Here is an 18,227-nt window from a genome sequence, read left to right as displayed (position 1 = left end):
AAAAGGGAAACAAATTCAAAGTGCAGTGGAATTGCAGAAAAAGTTCAATTCCACAAATTTTATTTTTACTATGTTCACTAAAAGGCTACAACTGACCTGCCATTATAGTTCTCCAGGTCATTACGAGTTCGTAGATACCAAACATCGTCTAGGTTCTTTTTTATTTAAGTGGTGAAAAAAAAAATCAAAAGTTTGTAAAAAAAAAAAAAAATGGCGCCATTTTCTGAGACCCATAGCGTCTCCATTTTTCCATATCTGGGGCTGGCTGAAGGATTATTTTTTGTGCAATGAGCTGACGTTTTTATTCAAAACATTTTAGGGTAAATACAATATTTTGATTGCCCGTTATTTTATTGCAATACTGCAGCGACCAAAAACGTAATCCTTTTGTTTTGATTTTTTTCTTGTTATATCGTTTACCGATCAGATATATTAATTTTATATTTTGATACACTGGAAGTTTCTCAATGCAATGATACAAAGTATGTGAATTTTTTTATTTATTTTTTATTGTTGCAAAAGGGGGTGATTTCAACTTAGATTTTTTTTTAAACATTCTTTTCTACTTTTTCCTTGCTTCAATAGTCTCCTTAGGAGACAAAGCTGAATATTGTCTGATCCCTTGTGTTATACATAGTACACACAATGAAATCATATGTACCAAGCCAACACCCACAGATAGTAACACTAATCAAAGGATCAGTATATGAGGGTGTGAGGATGTATAGAAAGGGTTCAGTGCAAAAATAGTGAAGCTCATATACAGGAAAAAAGCACCAAAAAGAACCAATACACCAAAAATTACAAAACTTTATTGATATACAATAAAAGACAATAGTAAAAACATAAGAAAAATCACAGGGCGATGACAATGGTAAGCTAAGAAGATGATGGACCCACGGTTGTAAGCAGTAAAAAAAACAAGGCAAAGTAGTCAAACTGTAAACATAGAGTTCAGCTCAAAAGTGCATTGTGCATTTGTGCAACAAGGTGTGCCGTTATAAAAAAATAACATGGTTGTGAAGTACATCAAGGAGTACAAAATACACCAAAGTCACATAACGAGTTCATAAGGGCAAACAGTCACAGTAGAAAAATACATAAGCTACTTACCGGTAGCAGTGTTTTTCAGGAGCCCATGACAGCACCACAAGAGAGGGGATCCGCCCTTCAGGGACAGGAAACCTACAGACATAAAAAGGGCGGCACCTCTCTCCCGCATCAGTTGGATTACAGAGCATGAGAGGACCTCCCTGGTTAGTAGCACATAATTTAAAATATGGTAAAATCCACCCTGTGAGTAAACTTAGTACTTAAAGGAAAAAAGGAAGTGTTGACCCATACGAGAAGAGAGGGTAGGGAATATAAGGGTGCTGTCATGGGCTCCTGAAAAACACCGCTACCGGTAAGTAGCTTACGTATTTATTCAGTCGCCATGACAGCACCACGAGAGACTTTCAGAGAAGTAATAGAGACTAGGGAGGGACAACTGCCTCAAGCACCCTTCTTCCAAACGAGTGATCAGAGGAGCTACCCAGATCAAGTCTATAGTGTTTAAGGAAAGTAGATGGGGAAGACCATGTGGCCACCTTACAAATGTCTTCAATCGACACCTCTGATCTCTCCACCCAGGAAGTAGCCATGGCTCGAGTGGAGTGAGCTTTTATACCTTCCGGGATCTGCATGCCACCTGCTGAATAAGCTAAAGAAATTGCCTCCCTGATCCATCTAGCTAGTGTGTTTTTGGACACTCTCGCTAACCCCCTAACTCCCTGAAAAGATACAAATAGGGAATTATCTTTCTTCCAAGGGCTAGTATCTGGAATATATCTAAGAAGACACTTTTTTACATCTAGGGAATGGAATTTTCGTTCTTTATCATTGGTGGGATTAGGACAGAATGAAGGTAGAACAACTTACTGCAATCTATGAAATTTTGAAGCTACTAAGGTTGAAGGAAGACTATAAGTCCATCTAGTTCAACCCATAGCCTGACCTAACATGCCCTAACATGTTGATCCAGAGGAAGGCAAAAAAAAACCCATGTGGCAAAGAGTAAGCTCCACCTTGGGGAAAAAAAATTCCTTCTCGACTCCACATACGGCAATCAGACTAGTTCCCTGGATCAACGCCCTATCAAGGAATCTAGTGTATATACCCTGTAACATTATGCTTTTCTAGAAATGTTTCCAGTCCCCTCTTAAATGTAAGTAATGAATCACTCATTACAACATCATACGGCAGAGAGTTCCATAGTCTCACTGCTCTTACAGTAAAGAATCCGCGTCTGTTATTATGCTTAAACCTTTTTTCCTCCAAACGAAGAGGATGCCCCCTGTTTCAGGTCTATGATTGAAAAGATCTTCAGAAAGGTCTTTGTACTGTCCCCTCATATATTTATACATTAAAATAAGATCACCCCTTAGTCTTCGTTTTTCCAAACTAAATAGCCCCAAGTGTAATATTCTATCTTGGTATTGCAGACCCCCCAGTCCTCTAATAACCTTGGTCGCTCTTCTCTGCACCCGCTCCAGTTCAGCTATGTCTTTCTTATACACCGGAGACCAGAACTGTGCACAGTATTCTAAGTGTGGTCGAACCAGTGACTTGTATAGAGGTAAAATTATGTTCTCCTCATGAGCATATATGCCTCTTTTAATGCATCCCATTATTTTATTTGCCTTTGTAGCAGCTGCCTGACACTGGCCACTGAATATGAGTTTGTCATCCACCCATACAGCCAGGTCTTTTTCATTGATGGTTTTGCCCAGAGTTTTAGAATTAAGTACATAATTATACATCGTATTACTTCTACCCAAGTGCATGACCTTACAGTTATCCCTATTAAAGCTCATTTGCTATTTATTAGCAAAAGCTTCTAGTTTACATAAATCATTCTGTAATATAAAATTGTCCTCCCCTGTATTGATTACCCTGCAGAGTTTAGTGTCATCTGCAAATATTGAAATTCTACTCTGAATGCCCCCTACAAGGTCATTAATAAATATGTTAAAAAGAAGAGGGCCCAATACTGACCCCTGTGGTACCCCACTGCTAACCGCGACCCAGTCCGAGTGTGCTCCATTAATAACCACCCTTTGTTTCCTATCCCTGAGCCAGCTCTCAACCCACTTACACATATTTTCCCCTATCCCCATTATTCTCATTTTATGCATCAACCTTTTGTGTGGCACCGTATCAAAAGCTTTTGAAAAGTCCATATACACTACATCCACTGGGTTCCCTTGGTCCAGTCCGGAGAGCATTTGAGGGATATAGTGAAAAAAAGAGATACCCCTTTAGCAAGACACATAAATTCGGCCCATGGAGGAGATCTGACGGCCGTCAAGTTTATGAGCATGGAAAAGGTTCCTAGACCTGTACGGGGCGGTGATTGGGCATTCTGAGCGTGCGTTCCACAGGGCGTCACGCTGTGTTCCAGTGACTCCTACTGAAGCGCCACCAATGAATAAACATGTAGCTAAGAGGTGAGATCCGGATGTATGTGGACATTGAGTATGCACGTGTCATATGCGGGCGGTGAACCTCGGGCACCATGTGTTATGGGTAATTAATTAATCCACACCTGCTGGATGCCGTATGCTGGGAGCTGATTGGTGATAACCCAGCAGGTAATTAATGAGAGGACATAAAAGTCTGATATCTGAGAGACGTCATTGTAGTTTCCACCCAGGATAGAAAGTATTGATGGCTGGGTATTCCATCATACAAGACTGCTACCTGACCTTCATATCCCCTGATGAGTTCCTTTTCCCGGAATGTAACGCGTAGGGAGGTGGTCCTGAATAAGAAATGGTCTATGGAGTGTTATACCGAATTTCTGAATCTCCTAAATGACTGAGTGGTGGAGTGCATCCCTTGTATGGCTTCTTCAGGAACGGGTGAGATTGTTCCATGCTTTATGGTGCATTTTTTGTGTTAGTGACTTTTGCAGATGCAGTGAGAATTGATGATACTGTTTTGATGTCACATTTCTGAGCAAAAGCACACAGGTACAAATAGCAGCATTATTATATACCCTCCTTCAGCCGTTTTTTTGGAGCTTTGGGTAAGGACATGCTAGCAGGAGAAGCAGTTGTAAATTTGAGTATTTTTCTGCTTTAAGTACCGTTTCTCTGTGATTTCCTTGGATAACTGTTTGACCAACTGTTGGTATTATACATGTTTGTCTGTGTGTATTGGGTTATGTCATTTTTAACTAGTATATTAAATGTTATGTTTTAGGTCCTTTTATTGTGCTATTTACATTCATATTTTTGGGTACCCTTGGCTTTTATAAAAATTGTGGTTGGTTTCAACCTTTTGCTGTTTTCTAATATCTAAGATGGCAGCTGCACTGTGCGCATGCACGGTAGATACCCGGTCGGATCGCGTTGTTGAAGGCATCCTTCGGGCTTGGCGCGGGTAGTTTATGTCACCGTAAGTGCTTTCCTTGACCCGCGCTGCAGCCTGGATTGCTGGATACCGTGTGTGATGGGGCCGTGGGCACACTGAGCATGCGCCGCAATTAGTGCAGCAATGGATTGTGGCGCTAATTACATACATCTGGCGGCCCCTGCTTTATATGTTCAGTACGCTTGGGTGATACACACAGCCCCCCGAGGAAGCCAACTATGCGAAACACGCGACGGGGCTAGTGCGTTCACCTCTTGCCGGGTTCCCTCCTCCCCACATGGGAAAGCAACAGATCCTACTATGCATTAAGAGGAACATTTGTTTTTTTCTCCTGGGTCCTGTTTCGCACATGCTATCTAGACACATTTTTATTGTACATCAGATCAATTTAATATTGGACATTAGTGGGGTGTCTATATGTCTCTTCATGGAGAATTACATTTGCACTTTTTTGCTCTGGTCAATTTTTTTATGCTAATATGTTTAGTGGAGGTTCTCTGGTGTTTTGTGATGCCTAACTGTTTTGTCCCCCCCCTACTTTCACTCGTCTTGTACTTTGTATTTGGGCTATATGCCCGTAATAATTTTGAGAGTGAATTGAATTAATAAAGATATTTTTGCACTATATTTGTACTATTTTTTCACTCTATATACCTTGAGGGCTAGTACTAGAATTAGAATTTGCTCACAGACGAAACACCAAGCAACAGTCACAGATCAACATTCCAAACATCTCTACCAACAACCGATCCCTTCACTTCACATCAGGCAGTACAAGACTAACATTGTTAATCCAGATAGATTGCCAGTGGCGAGCATATGTAGGAGAGATGACTGGCCAATACTGAACAACTGAGATCATCTAAGCAGGAAGGAAGGAAGGCTTCAGGGCCTCTAAGCTGAATAGTATAACCCCTGCACTGTTCATAGAAACCTGTATTGTTTAACCCCTTCATGACCCAGCCTATTTTGACCTTAAAGACCTTGCCGTTTTTTGCAATTCTGACCAGTGTCCCTTTATGAGGTAATAACTCAGGAACGCTTCAACGGATCCTAGCGGTTCTGAGATTGTTTTTTCGTGACATATTGGGCTTCATGTTATTGGTAAATTTAGGTCAATAAATTATGCGTTTATTTTTGATAAAAACGGAAATTTGGCGAAAATTTTGAAAATTTCGCAATTTTCACATTTTGAATTTTTATTCTGTTAAACCAGAGAGTTATGTGACACAAAATAGTTAATAAATAACATTTCCCACATGTATACTTTACATCAGCAAAATTTTGGAATCAAAATTTTTTTTTGCTAGGAAGTTATAAGGGTTAAAATTTGACCAGCGATTTCTCATTTTTACAACGAAACTTACAAAACCATTTTTTTAGGGACCACCTCACATTTGAAGTCAGTTTGAGGGGTCTATATGGCTGAAAATACCCAAAAGTGACACCATTCTAAAAAATGCACCCCTCAAGGTACTCAAAACCACATTCAAGAAGTTTATTAACCCTTCAGGTACTTCACAGCAGCAGAAGCAACATGGAAGGAAAAAATGAACATTTAACTTTTTAGTCACAAAAATTATCTTTTAGCAACAATTTTTTCATTTTCCCAATGGTAAAAGGAGAAACTGAACCACGAAAGTTGTTGTCCAATTTGTCCTGAGTACGCTGATACCTCATATGTGGGGGTAAACCACTGTTTGGGCGCACGGCAGGGCTTGGAAGGGAAGGAGCGCCATTTGACTTTTTGAATGAAAAATTGGCTCCACTCTTTAGCGGACACCATGTCACGTTTGGAGAGCCCCCGTGTGCCTAAAAATTGGAGCTCCCCCACAAGTGACCCCATTTTGGAAACTAGACGCCCCAAGGAACTTATCTAGATGCATAGTGAGCACTTTGAACCCCCAGGTGCTTCACAAATTGATCCGTAAAAATGAAAAAGTACTTTTTTTTCACAAAAAAATTCTTTTAGCCTCAATTTTTTCATTTTCACATGGGCAACAGGATAAAATGGATCCAAAAATTTGTTGGGCAATTTCTCCTGAGTACACCGATACCTCACATGTGGGGGTAAACCACTGTTTGGGCACATGGTAAGGCTCGGAAGGGAAGGAGCGCCATTTGACTTTTTGTAAAGAAAAATTATCTCCATCGTTAGCGGACACCATGTCGCGTTTGGAGAGCCCCTGTGTGCCTAAACATTGGAGCTCCCCCACAAGTGACCCCATTTTGGAAACTAGACCCCCCAAGGAACTTATCTAGATGCATATTGAGCACTTTAAAACCCCAGGTGCTTCACAGAAGTTTATAACGCAGAGCCATGAAAATAAAAAATAATTTTTCTTTCCTCAAAAATGATCTTTTAGCCTGGAATTTCCTATTTTGCCAAGGGTAATAGGAGAAATTGGACCCCAAATGTTGTTGTCCAGTTTGTCCTGAGTATGCTGATACCCCATATGTGGGGGTAAACCACTGTTTGGGCGCACGGCAGGGCTCGGAAGGGAAGGCACGCCATTTGGCTTTTTAAATGGAAAATTAGCTCCAATCATTAGCGGACACCATGTCACGTTTGGAGAGCCACTGTGTGCCTAAACATTGGAGATCCCCCACAAATGACCCGATTTTGGAAACTAGACCCCCAAAGGAACTAATCTAGATGTGTGGTGAGGACTTTGAACCCCCAAGTGCTTCACAGAAGTTTATAATGCAGAGCCATGAAAATAAAAAAAAAAATTTTATTTTCTCAAAAATGATCTTTTAGCCTGCAATTTTTTATTTTCCCAAGGGTAACAGGAGAAATTTGACCCCAAAAGTTGTTGTCCAGTTTCTCCTGAGTACGCTGATACCCCATATGTGGGGGTAAACCACTGTTTGGGCACATGCCGGGGCTCGGAAGTGAAGTAGTGACGTTTTGAAATGCAGACTTTGATGGAATGCTCTGCGGGCGTCACGTTGCGTTTGCAGAGCCCCTCATGTGGCTAAACAGTAGAAACCCCCCACAAGTGACCCCATTTTGGAAACTAGACCCCCAAAGGAATTAATCTGGATGTGTGGTGAGGACTTTGAACCCCCAAGTGCTTCACAGAAGTTTATAACGCAGAGCCATGAAAATAAAATAAAAAATTATTTTCTCAAAAATGATCTTTTAGCCTGCAATTTTTTATTTTCCCAAGGGTAACAGGAGAAATTTGACCCCAAAAGTTGTTGTCCAGTTTCTCCTGAGTACGCTGATACCCCATATGTGGGGGTAAACCACTGTTTGGGCACATGCCGGGGCTCGGAAGTGAAGTAGTGACGTTTTGAAATGCAGACTTTGATGGAATGCTCTGCGGGCGTTACTTTGCGTTTGCAGCGCCCCTGATGTGGCTAAACAGTAGAAACCCCCCACAAGTGACCCCATTTTGGAAACTAGACCCCGAAAGGAACTTATCTAGATGTGTGGTGAGCACTTTGAACCCCCAAGTGCTTCACAGAAGTTTATAATGCAGAGCCGTGAAAATAATACGTTTTCTTTCCTCAAAAATAATTATTTAGCCCAGAAATTTTTATTTTCCCAAGGGTTACAGGAGAAATTGGACCCCAAAAGTTGTTGTCCAGTTTCTCCTGAGTACGCTGATACCCCATGTGTGGGGGTAAATCACTGTTTGGGCACACGTTGGGGCTCAGAAGGGAAGTAGTGACTTTTGAAATGCAGACTTTGATGGAATGGTCTGCGGGCGTCACGTTGCGTTTGCAGAGCCCCTGGTGTGCCTAAACAGTAGAAACCCCCCACAAGTGACCCCATTTTAGAAACTAGACCCCCCAAGGAACTTATCTAGATATGTGGTGAGCACTTTGAACCCCCAAGTGTTTCACAGACGTTTACAACGCAGAGCCGTGAAAATAAAAAATCATTTTTCTTTCCTCAAAAATGATGTTTTAGCAAGCATTTTTTTATTTTCACAAGGGTAACAGGAGAAATTGGACCCCAGTAATTGTTGCGCAGTTTGTCCTGAGTACGGTGATACCCCATATGTGGGGGTAAACCACTGTTTGGGCACACGTCGGTGCTCGGAAGTGAGGGAGCACCATTTGACTTTTTGAATACAAGATTGGCTGGAATCAATGGTGGCGCCATGTTGCGTTTGGAGACCCCTGATGTGCCTAAACAGTGGAAACCCCTCAATTCTACCTCCAACACTAACCCCAACACACCCCTAACCCTAATCCCAACTGTAGCCATAACCCTATTCACAACCCTAACCACAACCCTAATTCCAACCCTAACCCTAAGGCTATGTGCCCACGTTGCGGATTCGTGTGAGATTTTTCAGCATCATTTTTGAAAAATCCGCGGGTAAAAGGCACTGCGTTTTACCTGCGGATTTACCGCGGATTTCCAGCGTTTTTTGTGCGGATTTCACCTGTGGATTCCTATTGAGGAACAGGTGTAAAACGCTGCGGAATCCGCACAAAGAATTGACATGCTGCGGAAAATACAATGCAGCGTTTCTGCGCGGTATTTTCCGCACCATGGGCACAGCGGATTTAGTTTTCCATAGGTTTACACGGTACTGTAAACCTGATGGAACACTGCTGCGAATCCGCAGCGGCCAATCCGCTGCGGATCCGCAGCCAAATCCGCACCGTGTGCACATAGCCTAATTCTAAAGGTATGTGCACACGCTGCGGAAAACGCTGCGGATCCGCAGCAGTTTGCCATGAGTTTACAGTTCAATGTAAACCTATGGGAAACAAAAATCGCTGTACACATGCTGCAGAAAAACTGCACGGAAACGCAGCGGTTTACATTCCGCAGCATGTCACTTCTTTGTGCGGATTCCGCAGCGGTTTTACAACTGCTCCAATAGAAAATCGCAGTTGTAAAACCGCAGTGAAATGCGCAGAAAAACCGCGGTAAATCCGCCATAAATCCGCAGCGGTTTAGCACTGCGGATTTATCAAATCCGCAGCGGAAAAATCCGCAGAGGAGCAGAATACGTGTGCACATACCGAAACCCTAACCCTAGCCCTACCCCTACCCCTAATCCTAACCCTATTCTAACCTTAGTGGAAAAAAAAACAAAAAAAAAAAACTTTATTTTTTTATTGTCCCTACCTATGGGGTGACAAAGGGGGGGGTCATTTATTATTTTTTTATTTTGATCACTGTGATAGATTATATCTCAGTGATCAAAATGCACTTTGGAGCGAATCTGCCGGCCGGCAGATTCGGCGGGCGCACTGCGCATGCGCCCGCCATTTTGGAAGATGGCGGCGCCCAGGGAGAGGACGGACGGACCCCGGCAGGATCGGTAAGTATGATGGGGTGAGGGGGGGGGATCGGAGCATGGGGTGGGATCGGAGCGCGGGGGGGTTGGAACGGAGCACGGGGGGGTGTAACGGAGCACGGGGGGTGGATCGGAGCACGGGGGGTGGATGATGCACGGTGGGGGTGGATCGGAGTGCAGGGGGGTTGGATCTGAGCACGGGGGGGTGATTGGAGCACGGGGGGAGCGGACAAGACCACGGGGGGAGCGGAGCACAGGACGGAGGGGAGCCGGAGCAGTGTACCGGACAGATCGGACGGCTGGGGGGGCGATCGGTGGGGTGGGGTGGGGGCACATTAGTGTTTCCAGCCATGGCCGATGATATTGCAGCATCGGCCATGGCTGGATTGTAATATTTCACCAGTTTTAATAGGTGAAATATTACAAATCGCTCTGATTGGCAGTTTCACTTTCAACAGCCAATCAGAGCGATCGTAGCCACAGGGGGGTGAAGCCACCCCCCCCTGGGCTAAACTACCACTCCCCCTGTCCCTGCAGATCGGGTGAAATGGGAGTTAACCCTTTCACCCGATCTGCAGGGACGCGATCTTTCCATGACGCCACATAGGCGTCATGGGTCGGATTGGCACGACTTTCATGACGCCTACGTGGCGTCAAAGGTCGAGAAGGGGTTAATATGAGAGAGAAGTGCTTTTAATCGCAGAAGTACATGAAATCAGACACTGTGGCCCTCTGGCCCCCTATCGTGGTAAAACCGTGACAGGATCCCTCAGTGGTTTCGTATTATGTGGAGATTTAGATGGAAATCTTCAGCGTAGAGCACAGGATAAATGTGATTCAAAATGTTATGTAAAATGTTCCTAATAAAAGCTTCAACTCAATCCACAAAAAAATTAAGTCCCCACAAAGGTCCAATCTATCAATGGAAATATAGGTGACTTCCACGTTACTGGTAGCACAAAGGCTCCGGAAAAGCGCTATGCTCTTCGCCCCGCAAAAGAAATTTAGCAAATTCTGTGCTCCCAAATCCAAATGTACCGCAATGAGCCCCACAGTGTATCTAAACCACATTTTGTATCCACATATTTGACATTTCTGTAGAAGTGAGAGCCCACTTAATTCACAAGGTGTGTGTCACTACAAGCATGAGCTGGACACAATATACTGGTCACAATGCCATGGGCACTTAAATATGAGATTTGCAATATTCACTCAGCAACCTCCACTGCTGCTTGCTTCTGGAAATGGAGTCAAAATTGTCACTACACCTGTAGATAAGTTCCCAGAAAGGTATAATTTCCAAAACGGGGTCACTTGGAGGTGGGATTCTGCTCTCCTGGCACTTAGGGGCTCGGTATATGGAATCCGCAAAACTATTCTAAGAAAATTTGTTCTCCAAGAATCAAATAGTACTCTGTCCCTCCCGATCCTCGCCGTGTTACTAAGCAGTACTATACATCCATATATGCGGTATTGCCACGTTCAGCAGGAATTGTGTGACAAATTTTGGTGTCATTTTACCAATTTCCTCGTGTGAAAATGTAAAATCTGGGGCTATAACAAATTTTTTGTTGTAAAATTGTAATTATTTTTTTTTTCACTGCCCAATGGTATAAAATTCTGTGACACACCTATCTTGTCAATATGATCACAGCACCCTTAGATTAATTCATTGAGAGATGTAGTTTGTAAAATAGGGTCACATTTGTGTAACAAATCATATGGTCTTTTTTCCTATTATCCTTCTTGAAAATTGAAAACTTCAGGCTTAAGCAACATTTTAGTGGAAAAAACGGTATTTTTCCAATGACTCAGGTCAAATGTTATACAATTCTGTGAATCGCCAGAGGGTTAAAAATGCTCACAACACCCCTAGATGTACAATAACAAATTGTATTGTGGTACCGTGTTAGCCAGAAAAATCGATGTGAATATTTTTCTGCCCAATGATGACAGAAGTATTCTAGGAGTGATACCTTTATTGGCAAACCAGAAAATAATATGTTTGCAAGCTTTCAGAGCACAGTGGCTCTTTGGTAATCTTGCCTGAAGAATCCTAGAATACTTCTGTCATCATTGGGCAGAAAAATATTCACACCCCTAGATGAATTCCACAAGAAGTGTAGTTTCCAAAAGGTGGTAACTTGTGGGGGTTTCTGATGTTTTGGCATGGCAGGGGCTCTTCAAATGTGACAGACATACACAATCTATTCCAGCCAAAATTAAGCTCCAGAATTCCAGTAGTTTTTCCACCACATATAGGGCATAGCTGTACTCGGGAGAAATCACACAACATATTTTGGGATACATTGTCTCCATTTACCCTTGGGAAAAGGAAAAAAATTTGGGGCTAAAGCAACATTTCTGAGGTAAAAAAAAAATTATTTTTTCATTTAATTAAGTATTGTGAAGCCCCTTATGGGTTAAAAGACTTCTTGAACATGGTTTTGAGTATTTTGAGGGGTTTGAATTTGAAAATAATGATACTTCTGGGTATTTTCTGTCACATAGGCCCCTAAAAGTTACTTCAAATGAATTGTAATCCCTAAAATATTAGTTATGTAATTTTTTTTTTTGAAAACTTAGAAATTGTTGATAAACTTTTAACCATTCTAACTTCTAAATGTTATTTATTAACTAATTTGTATGATGTAACTATTTGGTTTCAGGGCATAAAAATTAAAAACTTTGAAAATTGCAAAAAATTCACTCGTTTTGTCACATTTGTTATATTTTCATAAATTAACGCAAATCATTACTGACCAAAATGCACCATTAATATGAAGTACAACATATCACAAAAAAAAAACAATCTCAGAATCACTGGGAGATGTTGAAGTCTTCCAGAGTTATAACCCCATAAAGTGACATTGGTCAGAATTGAAAGAAAGTGACCTGGTCAGGCAGGTGAAAACAGGTTGGTTGGGGGGGGGGGGGGGTTAAGGGGTTGAATATATATCATTTAAATCAGGATGAACAAGTATAGACAGTAATTTTTTAGGGGTATTTTTTCTAATCAGACACCATCAGGCCTTAGCTTATACAATATAGTGTTTGTTCTGCTGACTGTTTTTGCTGATTTTCAATCAGAAACAACTTTCTCTTTTATTTTTTTTTGCTTGCCTGTCTTGAGCCAGGGTTGATTTCCAAAAGCCGGGTTCCAGCCTTGGTTATCCTTGTCCAATGACTAAAACAGGCATATAATTGTTCAGTCTCCCAGCACTAGCCACAAACTTAGGCCGGGGTCACACTTGCGAGAGCAATGCGAATAACTCCCGCAAGTCTCTCGCATAAATACCCGGCACTGCCGCCGTCACTCGGAACCGTAGTGTTCACTTGCATAGAAACACATGCAGCCGCACACTCCGGTCCCGAGTGCCGGGTATTGATGAGAGACTCGTGCAAGTTTTCCGCATTGCTCTCGCAAGTGTGACCCCGGCTAAACAATGATGTCAGCTAGCATGATGGAGTTAGAATAGACACTTAATAGAAATGTATCTCCTTACCCTGTGGTGTGTGGGACTGGTAGTTTTCCATAATGACATCCTTGTACTGTTCCTCGAGTCCTTCTACATACTCCCACTCCTCCATGGAGAAATGGACAGGGACATCCTGACACCTTATAGGAACCTGACACACAATGATACAGTCATCATCCAGACACATCATCCCTTGTGTTACTGTACAACGTCCTAGTATTCCCAGCATCACTCACCTCTCCAGTCAGAAGATCAATGATCTTGTTGGCAAGGTCCAGGGTCTTCAGTCCATGGTTTCACTTGCTGACAAATGAGAAAGGTGCTGGAGGTCACACACTCACGAAATGTCTTTTTTTTGTAATCCTGTGTAATGAGAGAAATTGATAAGTATCACTAAATACATTTTTAAACTTCAACTTTTATTATTAAAGAAAAAATTTAGTGAAGTCAGATTTCCCCTAAGTAAAATAATAATTACCTGCCACACACTCCTCATCAATTCCTTGATGTCAAGCTCCATACATTTAAAAGCCCCTTGATGAAGCTACATACGTGAAACACATATTGGCGATAAACGCTGGCATGCTGCTGAGACTCTAAATGGGTAATTAACACTTCTTTGGTGCTATGGCATATGCAAACTAATACCAAACGCACTTATGCAATTGATAACTGTGCGTTGTCATTGTTGCTATGGCATATGCTAACTAGCACTAAACTTACTTATGCAATTGATGACTATACATATAGGAAATATAAGCTGGTTACTGTTAGAATGTGTTATAATGCTGGTTTATGTTTATCAGCATTTATGAATTCATGCAACTGATTTCTGTATTTATGTGACTGCACTTGCACTTTATTGCCATTTCGAAACCACGCAGTTATAGTCATTCTTGTGATATAACGATATAACACACACACATGCTTCTGACAAAATTAGAATATCATCAAAAAAGTTATTTTATTTCAGTTCTTCAATACAAAAAGTGAAACTCATATTATATATAGTCATTACAGAGTGATCTATTTCATGTGTTTATTTCTATTAACCCCTTCATGACCTTGCCCTTTTCCGTTCTCGTTTTTCGCTCCCCTCCTTCCCAGAGCCATAGCTTTTTTATTTTTCCGTCAATATGGCCGTGTGAGGCCTTGTTTTTTGCAGGACAAGTTGTACTTTTCAACGACATCATTGGTTTTAGCATGACGTGTACTAGAAAACGGGAAAAAAATTCCAAGTGCGGTGAAATTGCAAAAAAAAGTGCAATTCCACACTCGTTTTTTGTTTGGCTTTTTTGCTACGTTCACTAAATGCTAAAACTGACCTGCCATTATGATTCTCCAGGTCATTACGAGTTCATAGACACAAACATGTCTAGGTTACGTTTTATCTAAGTGGTAAAAAAAAATCAAAACTTTGCTAAAAAAAAAATAAAATTGTGCAATATTCCAATACCCGTAGCGTCTCCATTTTTCGTGATCTGTGGTCGGGTTAGGGCTTATTTTTTGCATGTTGTGCTGGCGTTTTTAATGATTTTGGTGCAGATAGGTTCTTTTGATCGCCCGTTATTACATTTTAATGCAATGTCGCGGCGACCAAAAAAGTAATTCTGGCATTTCGAATTTTATTCTCGCTACGCCATTTAGAGATTGGGTTATTCCTTTTTTTTTGTTAATAGATTGGGCGATTCTGAACGTGACGATACCAAATATGTGTAGGCTTGATTTTTTTTTAATTGTTTTATTTTGAATGGGGCAGAAGGGGGGTGATTTAAATTATATTTTTTTATTTTTCATATTTTTTAAAACATTTTTTTTTTACTTTTGCCATGCTTCTATAGCCTCCATGGGAGGCTAGAAGCTGTCACAACTCGATCGGCTCTGCTACATAGCAGCGATCATCAGATCGCTGCTATGTAGCTGAATTGCAGGCTTTCTATGAGCGCCAACCACAGGGTGGTGCTCACAGCAGGCTGGCATCAGTTCCCATAGAGGTCTCAAGGACCTCTATGGTTACTATCCTGACGCATCGCTGACCCCCGGATCATGTGACGGGGGTCGGCGATGCGATCAGAAGCGCTGCTTAAATGCCGCTGTCAGCGTTTGACAACGGCATTTAACTGGTTAATAGTTGCGGGCACATGTCAGCTGTTCAAAACAGCTGACATGTCCCGGCTTTGAGGTGGGCTCAGCGCCGGAGCCCACATCAAAGCAGGGGACCCAACCTCCGCAGTAATAGTACGGCAGAGGTCGGGAAGGGGTTAATGTTGATGATTGTGGCTTACAGCCAATGAAAACACAAAAGTCTATTATCTCAGTAAATTAGAACACTTTATAACACCAGCTTGAAAAATGATTTTGAAATCAGAAATGTTGGACTACTGAAATGTATGCTCAGTAAATGCACTTAGTACTTGGTCAGGGCTCTTTTTGCATCAATTACTGCATCAATGCGGCGTGTCATGGAGGCGATCAGCCTGTGCCACTGCTGAGGTGTTATGGAAGCCCAGGTTGCTTTGGTAGCAGCCTTCAGCTCATCTGCATTGTTGGGTTTGGTGCCTCATCTTCCTCTTGACAATACCCCATAGATTCTCTATGGGGTTAAGGTAAGGTGAGTTTGCTGGCCAATCAAGCACAGTGATAGTTGTTTTTAAACCAGGTATTGGTAGTTTTGGCAATGTGGACAGGTGCCAAGTCCTGCTAGAGAATTAAATTTCCATCTCCAAAAATTTTGTCAGCAGAGGGAAGCATGAAGTGCTCTAAAATTTCCTGGTAGACGGCTGCGCTGACTTTGGTCTTGATAAAACACAGTAGACCTACACCAGCAGATGACGAGGCTCAGCAAACCGTCACTTATTGTGCAAACTTCACACTAGACCTCAAGCAGCTTGGACTGTGTGCCCTCAACACTCTTCCTCCAGCCTCTGGGACCTTGATTTCCAAATGAAATGCAAAATTTACTTTCTCTGAAAACAACACCTTGGGCCACTGAGCAACAATCCAGTACTTTTTCTCCTTGGTCCAGGTAAGACGCTTCTGGCATTGTCTATTAGTCATGAGTGACTTAACACAAGGAATGCGACACTTGTTGCCCATGTCCTGGATACGTCTGTGTGTGGTGGCTCTTGAAGCAATGACTCCAGCAGCTGTCCACTCCTTGTTAATCTCCCCCAAATTTTTGAATGGCCTTTTCTTAACAACCCTTTCAAGGTTATCTACGTTGCTTGTGCACCTTTTACTTCCACACTTTTTCCTTCCACTCAACTTTCCATTAATATGCTTGGATACAGCACTCTGTGAACAGCCAGATTCTTTATCAATGAGCTTTTGTGGCTTCCCCTCTTTGTGGAGTGTGTCAATGATTGCCTTCTGCGCATCTGTCGAGTAAGCAGTCTTCCCCATGATTGTGGAGCCTACTGAACCAGACAAAGGGACCTTTTTAAATGCTTTGCAGGTGTTTTTTGTTAATTATTCTAATTTGCTGAGATAAAGACTTTTGGGTTTTCATTGGCTGTAAGCCATAATCATCAACATTAACAGAAATAAACACTTGAAATAGATCAGTTTGTAATGACTCTATATAATATAGAAGTTTCACTTTTTGTATTGAAGAACTGAAATAAATTACCGTATATACTCGAGTATAAGCCGAGATTTTCAGCCCAAATTTTGGGGCTGAAAGTGCCCCTCTCGGCTTACACTCGAGTCAAGATCGGCGGTGGGGTCGGCGGGTGAGGGGGAGAGAGGACTGTCATATACTCACCTAGTCCGGGCGCTCCTGTCGCTGTCCCTGCCTGTCCCATGGTCTTCGGGTGCCGCAGCTCTTCCCCTGTTCAGCGGTCACATGGTACCGCTCATTAAAGTTATGAATATGGACTCCACTCCCATAGGGATGGAGCCGCATATTCATTTCTCTAATGAGCCATAATGAACGGTGCAGAGCATTATATATTGCACAGCTTTATATGGAGCATCTATGGGGCCATAATGAACGGTGCAGAGCATTCTATATGGCACAGCTTTCTATGGAGCATCTATGGGGCCATAATCAACAGTGCAGAGCATTATATATGGCACAACTTTATATGGAGCATCTATGGGGCAACAATCAATGGTGCAGAGCATTATATGTGGCACAGCTTTCTATGGAGCATCTATGGGGCAACAATCAATGGTGCAGAGCATTATATGTGGCACAGCTTTCTATGGAGCATCTATGGGGCCATAATCAACGGTGCAGAGCATTCTATATGGCACAGCTTTCTATGGAGCATCTATGGGGCCATAATGAACGGTGCAGAGCATTATATATGGCACAGCTTTCTATGGAGCATCTATGGGGCCATAATGAACGGTGCAGAGCTTTATATATGGCACAGCTTTCTATGGAGCATCTATCGGGCCATAATGAAAGGTGCAGAGCATTATATATAGCACAGCTTTATATGGAGCATCTATGGGGCCATAATGAATGGTGCAGAGCATTCTATATGGCACAGTTTTATATGGAGCATCTATGGGGCAATAATGAACGGTGCAGAGCATTCTATATGGCACAGTTTTATATGGAGCATCTATGGGGCCATAATGAACGGTGCAGAGCATTATATATGGCACAGCTTTATATGGAGCGTCTATGGGGCAATAATGAACGGTGCAGAGCATTCTATATGGCACAGCTTTATATGGAGCATCTATGGGGCCATAATGAACGGTGCAGAGCATTCTATATGGCACAGCTTCATATGGAGCATCTATGGGGCCATAATGAACGGTGCAGAGCATTCTATATGGCACAGCTTTATATGGAGCATCTATGGGGCAATAATGAACGGTGCAGAGCATTCTATATGGCACAGCTTTATATGGAGCATCTATGGGGCCATAATGAACGGTGCAGAGCATTCTATATGGCACAGCTTTATATGGAGCATCTATGGGGCCATAATGAACGGTGCAGAGCATTATATATGGCACAGTTTTATATGGAGCATCTATGGGGCCATAATGAACGGTGCAGAGCATTCTATATGGCACAGCTTTCTATGGAGCATCTATGGGG

General features: G+C 42.2%; 1 protein-coding gene across 1 annotated transcript in view; it reads right to left on the bottom strand.

Annotated features, from left to right (window-relative positions):
• The window catches only part of LOC138665273 (oocyte zinc finger protein XlCOF6-like), a 36,080-nt gene extending 22,633 nt beyond the window's left edge, over positions 1–13,447 (bottom strand). Inside the window, exons 1-2 of the mRNA XM_069752601.1 lie at positions 13,402–13,447; positions 13,193–13,316 (exon numbers count right to left, since the gene is read on the bottom strand). Of these exons, the coding sequence (XP_069608702.1) occupies positions 13,193–13,277 (85 nt within the window). The 5' untranslated portion in view covers positions 13,278–13,316; positions 13,402–13,447. The remainder of the gene's footprint in view (positions 1–13,192; positions 13,317–13,401) is intronic.
• Between the last annotated feature and the right edge of the window lie 4,780 nt (positions 13,448–18,227).

Source organism: Ranitomeya imitator, chromosome 2, assembly GCF_032444005.1.
Source record: "Ranitomeya imitator isolate aRanImi1 chromosome 2, aRanImi1.pri, whole genome shotgun sequence".
Classification (NCBI taxonomy): domain Eukaryota; kingdom Metazoa; phylum Chordata; class Amphibia; order Anura; family Dendrobatidae; genus Ranitomeya; species Ranitomeya imitator.
This window is presented reverse-complemented; position numbering and strand designations above follow the sequence as displayed.